Source organism: Myotis brandtii, unplaced genomic scaffold (assembly GCF_000412655.1).
Source record: "Myotis brandtii unplaced genomic scaffold, ASM41265v1 scaffold208, whole genome shotgun sequence".
Lineage (NCBI taxonomy): Eukaryota > Metazoa > Chordata > Mammalia > Chiroptera > Vespertilionidae > Myotis > Myotis brandtii.
Genome location: NW_005357764.1, coordinates 4726418 through 4736733, shown reverse-complemented (window position 1 = coordinate 4736733; position 10316 = coordinate 4726418). Strand labels below are relative to the sequence as shown.

Here is a 10316-nt window from a genome sequence, read left to right as displayed (position 1 = left end):
GGTAGGGGCTACAACCAGAACAGCCATACTTCTAGTTGTTTCATTTATTGGACTCAAATGATCCTACTTAAAAGAAGTCTGCTGACAATTTTTTTTAAAGTTTTGAAAAACACTACTAGCACTTCTAAAGACTAATGTAGTCCTTAACATACTCATTAGTGTTTGTTTGTTTTTTTCCATGCTCATTAATGTTTTATTTCTGTTGACTTGGACGATCCTTTGGAACTTAAACACTTTCCTTAGGTAATCAGGATGTTACACGGCCATCAGGTTTTTAGGCTATCCCACAAAGACCTACCCAACCCATGATGCAGTTGATCCAGAAAAATGCACTGCGTTTCAACTCTGAGCTTGGGGTACCTTCTCCCTGTTTATATCAAAGTAATTACTCTGAGTCTCGACTGCCACTCAACTCAGAGAGAGGGTATTTCCCACTTGGAGGGCCTCTAAGCTCAGTCCCCTCTTCTCACTCTACATTCCCGCCAGGCAATCTCATCCATGTTTGGGGCTGTGATGAGGGTTCTATGAGCTGTTAATTCCCAAATGTGCTTCTCCAGCCCAAACCTCTCATGGAGCACTATATCCATATTTCCAACTGCATACTTAATTCCTCCACTTAGGAGTCTCATAATCACCCCACATTCAGTATGCTCAAATGGAACTCACCATCGTCCCCTCTTCCAGAGTTATTTGTCTTAGAGAAGGGTATTGTCATCTATCCGGTTGTGTAGACCAGACACCTTCCTCTCCTCATTTCCCACATCCAATCCATAGCCAAGTCCTCTTGGCTTTACCTCCTACCACTCCTTCCCATTTATACCACCTGGAGTCTAGTCCAAGCCACCACCATCTCCTGCATAAATTATTGTGATAACCTCTTAATTAGTCTCTCTACAATCCCTCTCGTTTCCCTGTTCAATACTTTCTCCACAAAGTTTATCACATAATCTTTTAAAAATTGCAAATCTGATTATGTCACACTCCAGCTTTAAAACACTCTCAATGGCTCCCCAATGCTCTACGACTAAAGTCCAAGCTCCTAACTATCACTTGCTACTCCCATCTGCTCTTCTGCCTGGGCCTCTCCTGCCTCACTGCTCGTCTGTAACCACTCTCCACATCTCCATCACAGAGGACATTTTTCCAGTTCCTAACATATGCTATTATGCCTTTTCTTTAGTCTAGGCTTAAGTTCATGCTGCTCTCTTGCACCCAGAATGCTTTTTCCTCCCTCCATTCCCTTAGCTGGCTAATTTCTACTCATCTTTCAACTCCCAGTGCATGCTTTGCCTCCTCAGGGCCCCCTCTCCTGGCCCCCTCTGTCAGACTCTCTCTTAGCCTCTGCACATCTCCTCTGTATCACTTACTACCACTGAGAATAACAAGTGCTCCCCTCAATTAGTTGTTTAAGACATGCTGCCTTGCTAGGAGGCAAGTTCTAGAAGAGCAGGGCCCACGCAACGCAGAGGATCAAGACTATCTGGACCCAAATCCTAGCTCTGCCACTTGCTGGCTGTGTGACACTGGGGCAAGTCACTGAACTCCTCTGGGTTTTATTTTCCCCATCTGTAAAATGAGAATACTGATACTTCCTACTTCACGGGGTTATGAAGATTAAATCATTATTATTGTTTACTCGGTACAGTGCTTATAAGAGTGTCTGGCACATATTAAGTTCCATGTGTTTGTTAAATATATATCAGTAATCAGCTGATGCTTGTTGCTAGATAAAGGATCTGGGAGAGCATAGGCCCTTCCCCCAAAAGGACAAGTGTCTATGGCTTGTCTAGAATCACCAGTCAATGGTGATGGCCTACTTAACTCTTAATACTCTCTGGTGACTACTGGAATTTGTTCCTTTTTTTAAATCACTGAATGATACTCTGGAAAAGACAAATCTAGTGAGAAATGCATGTATTTTTCATGAGTAAAGACTCCTCAGTTAAGGACAATAATCCATAGGCGTAAACATGCCAAAATATCACCCTGAATCAGTGCTACAGGATAAAATGGCTTTGTCTTTGTGTAATACTAGAGGCCTGGTGCACGAAATTCATGCACGGGTGGGGGCTTGTGTGTCCCTCAGCCCAGCCTGCACCCTCTCCAATCTGGGACCCCACTGGGATTGGGCCTAAATGGGCAGTCGGACATCCCTCTCACAATCCAGGACTGCTGGCTCCCAACCGCTCGCCTGCCTGCCTACCTTGCTGCCCCTAACTGCTTCTGCCTGCCAGCCTGATCACCCCCTAACACTCCCCTGCCAGCCTGATCGACACCTAACTGCTCCCCCGGCCCAATCGGTCCCTCCCAACTGCCCTCCCCTGCAGGGCTGGTCCCCCCCAATTGCCCTCCCATGCAGGCCTGGTCCCCCCCAACTGCCCTCCCCTGCAGGCCTGGTCCCCCTCTAAATGCCCTCCCCTGCTGGTCATCTTGTGTGTTGGAGTGATGGTTAATTTGCATATTACCTCTTTATTATATAGGATGACATTCTAATCCTGAACTTCTCTATTAGAGACCCCAACCAGCTGGGACAATGCCAGGACTCCTCTCCACTGGGTGACACAGTGCAGCCAAGGACCTTGCTGAAGGCCACTCTTCTTGCCGTGGACTTCTCCAACAGACCCCGCAGCTCCGGGGTAGGGAGATAATATAACAGACCCCTCTGAGAACTTCACAGAAACTCCGGACCTCTCTAAATGCTCACGGGAGTGATGGTTAATTTGCATATTACCTCTTTATTATATAGGATGACATTCTAATCCTGAACTTCTCTATTAGAGACCCCAACCAGCTGGGACAATGCCAGGACTCCTCTCCACTGGGTGACACAGTGCAGCCAAGGACCTTGCTGAAGGCCACTCCTCTTGTCCTGGGCTTCTCCAACAGACCCCGCAGCTCCGGGATAGGGAGATAATTAACGGACCCCTCTGAGAACTTCACAGAAACTCTGGACCTCTCTAAATGCTCACATACAATCTCTAAAATTTTGCCTATAATGTCAAGAGTACATGAACTCCCTAAGTCATGAATGGACCTTGAGTTAACAGCCTTGGAATTCCATAAACAATCTGCTTATGGGTGAAAATAGCTCACTTTCTGCCTGTTGTGAAGTAAGTGCCATAACCACAGGCTTCTTAGCTAAGGGGCATCAGTCCTGTGGACACAGGTTCTGCCCATCACGTCCCTACTGGCTACTGAGATCTCCTCTTACCTTGTAGAGAGAGCGGTGGTTTTGGGAATACGGCAACAGCCATCCATGGTACGCCTAAAGATCTACAATACAGTGTGTGTGTGTTGTCTACCTCTCCCATGCTTGGGAACATGAAAGAGTCATGCTCACCTAGGGAGGGACAGCCAGACTAGTGCAGAAATAAATCATGGCATATTTCCTGGTCAAATCCAGCTGATCCTGCATGGATACACTCAGCTCAGGTTGTTTTGTTTGGCAAGAGTTAGGGAGAGGAGGTTGTTGGCTCTCTTTACTTGGTGTGGTGTCCGTACTATAGGTCAGGCTTCCCTTTCTTTTAAAATGCAAGGCCCTGGGCTGAAAGAACACTGCCACTTGAAGTCATGGGCCAGGCACACACACACTCCTTGTTCAGTGCTGGGGTCCCCTACCACTACAGGAGACAGACACCCACCTTACCTGTCTGAGAGCTGCCCCGAAATGAAGGAGCCTATCAGCACACCCACGAAAAACAAGGAGACCGTGAGCGGGGCCTTCCAGTCGTCCTCACACACCAGGTTCCACTGTAAGAGGAGCAAAGGGATGTATCACTCACTTCTATTAAAAATGTTTTAAATTTAAACTTTCTTGGAAAATGAAATCAGAACATCCTGTATTCCTGCGCTCCGTTTAGATGACTATGTGGGTGTGAGTCCGTTTAGGCAGCAATGAATGATCTGGGCAGCAAGGCAGGGAGGAGGCTCCCCTCACATGGAGACTGGGCTCCCTCCCCGTCTGTTTTTTCATAGCTTTTAGCCTCATTGTTTTGCTTCTAGTTTGAGGAAGGGAGCAGCAGGGAGCAAGTACTCTGCCCATGTTCTAATCCAAGAGAAGGCAAGGCCTCTCATGGTCACTTTGAAGAATGTGGGCCGAGCCCAGGGCTGTGGACGGGCAGGGAACCCTTTCAGTGGGGTTTGGGTCATTGGCAGGATGGCACAGGAGTGGTTCTGAGCAGGGCTCTGGGGCTCTAAGGGTCAAGGCATCTGGCAAGGAACTGAGGCCAGGGGGCCTGAAATGCACCATGTGAACCTGTTCCTTCAGCTCTGCTCAGGTCCCCACCCACCCTGGGCCAATGACTTCTTGGACCTTCTGGTGATATTTAGAGCTGGGATCCCTGATGCTGCATTAACACTAGGCCTGATTACAGCCAAGAGCTCTGAGCTGGATGTCAAGAAGCTGGGGTTTAGCTTCTAGTCTACTGTTAACTGGTTATCCAATCTCAGACAAGATTTCCCTCCTCATTGTACCTTACTTTCGTCTTTTGTAAAACAAGGGTTGGGGTAGGTAACAGGCTACATGGCTTGAGTTTCCCAGCACCCAATAGGTAGTTTTGTCTATGGTTACCATAAAAAGAGGTCTGCAGGCTTGGGGAAGCAGCTGAACACTCAGATGTGAGGTTTCTCCAGCCTAACAAGGAGCCAAAACGAGGAAGAAAAGCCCAAACAGGAAGCTTGGTGGTTCCCAGGAAAATGTTTCCCAGAACAGAGAGATGGCGCTCTGCAGTAACCAAGCAGGCCACCTGCCAGGGCATTCTTGCTTGCCTGACGCCAGGCTGCTGGCCTGCCCTCCATGGAGTCTGCAGTCTCCCCAGCAACACAGAGAAGCAGTGGGAATGCGTGGCTCCCAAGAACAAAGCATCTCTTCCAGGCTAAGTGAGGAGGGAAAACAAGTCTACTTCTCTGCTCTGCTGGGCAATGTGTGCACGTAGCCTCCGGGCCCCTTAGAGGGGTAGGAGGGCAGCCCCAGGCTGGACAAGAAAATCCCTGCTGCTATTGATAAGGATGGCTCAGCCACATAGCTGGCTCTCCACTCTGGCACTTTGTATGGGCTGAGAATGGGGTGGTGGCCCCTAACCCAGGGCAGAATTGGGGGTCTCCAATTCCTACATCTAGAGGAACTCCAGGCTAGCAGGAGGCCAGAATTTCAAAACACTAAGGCTTGAATGCTTGGGTTATGGCAGCCTTCCTCATCTACAGCCTCAGTGGTGCCAGTACCCAGATATCCCCGTCCAGACATGGCTGCTAAAGTCAGGATGGAGTGACAGGGAAGAGAGCTGAGGGACTTGGTGATGGGTGCTGGCCTCTGGTATTAGGTAGGGTGCGGGCAGAGCTTCAGGGGCCAGGTCATGGCTGCTGCTGCTCTTGAATGCGATGGGATCTACTCCCAGCTAGCACACATTACGTTTGTAGCAACAGAGATGAAAAAATAAAGACTCAGTAGCTGTTTCTCAACAGGTCTCTTGTGAGGGTTAGGGAATAATATAGCTGAGCTTCTGCAGTGAGTTCTGGGGTGATAGTCCCCCCAACCCATGTCAGGTCTCCCAATATAGGCTTTTAGAGAAATCTGGACTGGCAAGGAGACAAGGCGACTGATGCTCATGTTGGGATAGGTCCCCAGATCATGTCTCCAGCTCCCACAGCTGCCACTTGGTTCAACCTGTCCTTATTCTGGGCAAGTGTGTAACTCCCTGGAGTAATTGAGCTCTCAATCCACCACTAACAATTCTTGACAATTCTCAGGGCCTCACTTGGGCCTTCCAAAAGCAAACATGGGCTAACACTTCCTACTGGTCACATGGGGGGAGGGGGAGGAGGACGACTATGTGTAGGGTCAGGACAGGTAATAGGTCTCAAAAAATGAACACAGGGGCAGGCACCTCGCCAACCTATCCACTCACCTGTCAACTGGTCTGCAGTGGACTTAGGATTTGGCCTGAATCCTCCTTAGGAGGGGTGGGATGATATGCACAGAGGAATGGATTTGGCCTGAATCCTCCTTAGGAGGGGTGGGATGAGAAGGGGTGGGATGATATGCACAGAGGAACCCAGTGTTCCTACACTGAGCTCCTGGCTCCCCAGCCATGACTAAAGCAGCTCCAGACCAGCTCATTGATGCCTCCACTTGGTGCATTGGATGGGCTCTACTGGCTGTTAATAACTGGTATCAGTGTTAGGACTAAAGGTGTGGATTTAAGATTCAGGTCCTGAGTCTAAGATCGTGAGCCTTCTGCCGAATGAGCTGTGAAAGGGGAGTGTCTGAGGACCCAACCTGAAAAAACCTGGGAGCGATCCTGGCATGGGGCCTAGACTTGCTATCCTTCCTGGTAAGAAATGAGCCTTTCATTTGCATGAAAGTTTTCATATTCCACACTTAGCTATGTACAGTTTATGTCACTTATACCTCAATAGAGTTGCTAAAATTTTTAAGAGAGAGAAGTGTGTCTCTTGTATGTAGTATGTAATTGGTGCTGCTTCTTGGTTATAGGAAATAGATTCTAAATGTTCTTACCTAGAACTAAATGTTCTTGCCTGTGAGTTGGCTAGAAGGAAAAAGATACAGCGTCTGTGCCCATAGGGCAGAAGCTCTTCCCTGAGATGTACCTAGCCTGACTGCTTCAACGGTCAAATACACTGGTAAGAATCACTTGTTGCTGAATGCCACGTACTCCTATACACATTTAGTTCGGCTTCCTGCTGCAATTAATGACAAATCCTTGCCCCATGGCTGGCAAGGAGAAGTATCTGCTACCATAACCACTATAATGCCTGGCAGTGGGCAGAAGCTCTTCCCTGAGATGTACCTAGCCTGACTGCTTCAACGGTCAAATACACTGGTAAGAATCACTTGTTGCTGAATGCCACGTACTCCTATACACATTTAGTTCGGCTTCCTGCTGCAATTAATGACAAATCCTTGCCCCATGGCTGGCAAGGAGAAGTATCTGCTACCATAACCACTACAATGCCTGGCAGTGCCCTCCCTGCACAGGTGAGGCTCAGTAGCTGTTTGGTAGATAGGTGAGTGAGCGAACAGATGAAAAAAAGGGCTGTGAATCTTCAACATCATAGTATTCTTTGGGCTTGGTCTTTGAGCTTGGCTGCCCAAAGCCCAGATGAACCCTGAACTTTGATCTCTAGAGTAGATTTTCTTTGCTTCCTCAGCCCCTTCCCTGTGTCAACTGTCAGAACTTTGACCCAGAGTGTGGGTTCTCAGCCATCTAGAGAGGGGCTCAATCTGTTCACTCAGGGCCACATGGGTCTGCTATGACTGCATGCACACAGGGGGCCTAAGGGGACCCAACAAGGGTCTTCTTTGGCTTTCCAGAGCTACAAACGCAGGGATAAGGGTCTGTGCTCCCCTTGAATCAGCAAGGGCATAGCGGTGAGGCGCAAGCTCCAGGTCTGTCCCTCAACCCTAGAGTCAGCCCAGCCCCACCTCCCCGGTTGATGTGGCCTTTCCTTCAGGTGATGTGGCTTGTGGATAACAGTGGGGGCGCTCCTATCTTACAAGACTATCTGTGTATGACATAAGGCTGACAGAAAAGCTAGTCCAGAGAAAGCAGCTTTCTAGGACAACAGGGAGAAAGTCATTGTGCTGCCAAAGGCTGGGGCAGGGGGCTTCTGGGAAGCAGAGACAGGCAGAAGGCAAGGGGACAAAGAGGACTGCCAGGCCTTAGCTGAACAAACTCCAACTCATGGGTGCAAGGGCTAGAAGTTTCTAAAGGAACTTTTCTGGCTGCAGGCTGGGCTATGGAGACACCAAAAAGCAGGAGGCCCAGGCAGTGTAAGAAATCACCCAGGTTCTCAGAGGAGGGGGCAGTCCTGAGTCAAGAAGCATTCGGGGATTGGAGCAGCACAGCAAGGTGGGGTGGCTGACTCTCCAACTCCAGGGATGACTGAGGGGCCAGAGAAGGGGCCAGCCTAGAAGCACATGGACCACCAAACTGTTCCTGAAACGTGGGAGAGCAATCTCATTTCACAGTGTCCCCTTCTTTCAGCCAATCCCAACCCCTTGTAACATGCCCCAGTCCCTGGGATGGGAGATTACATTTCCTTTAAAATATTTCAGTCAGTGCTTTTCAACCACTCTCAAATGTCCCTGCTGTGAATTAAATTATCCTTTTCTTCCTCAATTCTCAAACTTCAGAAAATAGTTCTTAAGTTATCCATTAATCCATTCAACAACAATTTTCCTGCGTACCCACACTCTGTATCCAGCATCATGTTAGGACCTGCAGGAGAAGCAAAGATGTAAATCCAACACCAACTTTAGTACTTACACATACACACTTTAATTCCAAAAGAGGCAACAATCACACAGGAGACCTGAAGTTTTCATCTTCTGTTGAAAAAAAACGGCTAAGAATTCAGTATCAGTGTACCTCTACATATGATGTGGGGCAGAGGGCAGACCTGGGGACTAGCTGCAGTGGTCAGCACGCCAGGTCTGAGTGGAAAAGAAAATGGGCCTTAGAAAACGGGGTCAGAATGTTAATGCAACAGCTTGAGGAACAAGCAGCTCTGAATGTGAAGTCAGGCATTCCAGCATCTCCAAACAAAGGGCTAAGTAAGGCATTAATTTGGCCTCCCAGCAAAGACTGACAACCTGTCAGTAGGTGAAAGGGCACACAGTTCTTATGAAACTGCTAAGACAGTAAAATACACAGGCTAAATATAAAAATGAAAAAGCTGACACTGGTAGCAACTTAAGCTAAGGACCCCTCTGGCAGGAGCTCATCAGTACCACCACCACTCTTAGCCCAGGGCAGGATGAAGGCAGTCAAACAAGAGCAGATGACGAGAGTAAGTCAAGGGATAAGAGGGGTCCGGGTAAAATCCAGAGGTGCCATGAGCTTCTTCTGACTTCCCCCTTCCATGAGCAGCTAGAAGCAGAATTTGTAGGGACTCCTGTATAGAGGAGATGGACAGTCTCTGCTTTCACAACCCTCACTGGCTTCCAGGAAGGTGACAGACTTGCTTGTGAGGCTAGGGCTGAGGATCTGTGATGACAGAAAGTTGTGATTCTCCCTGGAATCTTAGGCCACAAAGCACAGCCAGCTACCTCCATTCAGTGTCCCTCTTGTCAACACCTCAGGACACTGGAATGATGTCATGTCACTGGTTTTGAGATCCCAGTGGGGATCCCCTTCAGCCCTCTCCTCCCCCTCTGAACTCTGCCTTCCTTCTAGGCCGTTTCTTGCTGTTTGAGACTTTGCATCTGCTGAGCTGAACACCCCAGACTCACGGAGAGGCTTCCTCTTTTGGGAAGCCGTTCCTAATCTGCAAATCCCTGACCCTGCCGTCCTGGTGCCCATCAAGGAGGGCTCTCTCACTGCCCTGCTTGCTTAGTTGTGCTGAGACTCCAAGCAGTTGGTGCCGGTGTCTTAGGAAGAGGCAAAGCACATCCACACTCATCCATTAACATCATGTTATACATTCAGTTCTGGTGACACGGGGGTCGCCAGGGGACAAAGCCACCCAGAACAAAACCCCAAGGGGCTGGGGAATGAGACAGACAGGTTTCTCCTGTCTGTCTAGGAATGACAGCTGTATGCTTTGTGACAACATTTCTGGGCAACAAGTCACTCTGAACAGATCTTCAGATGCATGGATCCTAACAGGTTGATAACCAACTATCAGCAAAAAGTAAACAGTTCCTTAGAGGGCATGCTTAGACTGTCATTTTGGGGTGAGGGTGGGTGGGGAAGGAGTAACTGGAAAAGGGAGCAAGAAACAGTTTTATACACATGCTTCCCTTAACTTTAAAAGTTCGGGAAAGAAAGGGAGCATTTTGATGCCAAGAGGCTGGCAGAAAAACGGCGACGGACCCTTGTCCCAAGCCCTGGATCTGCTCCTCCACACTCTCATCCCAACTAGAGGAGGCCTTTGACCACTCAGGGCCTTAGAGCAACTCGTGCGGGCCGGGCTGCCAGGGCCGTCTTGACTCCCTCCCCAAGCTGGCCATCAGGACAGATGGACCGTCTGACACTCTGCTGTGAGAGGGCGTCTCTGGCTGAAGTCACCGCGCAAAGCGTTCCCAAGCCACCCGGCTGGAGGATGGATGATCATTACCAGCGCGCAGTGGGATGGGGGAATGGGAGCGACAACAGCGCGCACTTTGCCCAGGTGAAGTGCGTGAGCTCAAAGACTGCGAAGGACCTCCCCACACCCCGGCCCTCGGTCCCAGCGCGGGCCTGGAACCCACCTCGGTCACGATGGTGGACAGGTAGACGTCCTGGCTGAACTCCCAGCCATCCAGGCAGTCCTCCTGCTCCAGCTGCTCCAGGTCCACGTCGCGCCCCGGCTCCAGC

The 10316-nt window shown here is 49.4% G+C and overlaps 1 protein-coding gene across 1 annotated transcript in view; it reads right to left on the bottom strand.

The window, feature by feature from the left end:
• The window catches only part of SLC22A5 (solute carrier family 22 (organic cation/carnitine transporter), member 5), a gene marked incomplete at its 5' end in the record, with an annotated part of 35745 nt that extends 25430 nt beyond the window's left edge, over positions 1-10315 (bottom strand). Inside the window, 2 exons of the mRNA XM_005865620.2 lie at positions 3647-3750; positions 10211-10315. Coding sequence (XP_005865682.1) covers positions 3647-3750; positions 10211-10315 — 209 coding nt within the window. The remainder of the gene's footprint in view (positions 1-3646; positions 3751-10210) is intronic.
• Between the last annotated feature and the right edge of the window lies 1 nt (position 10316).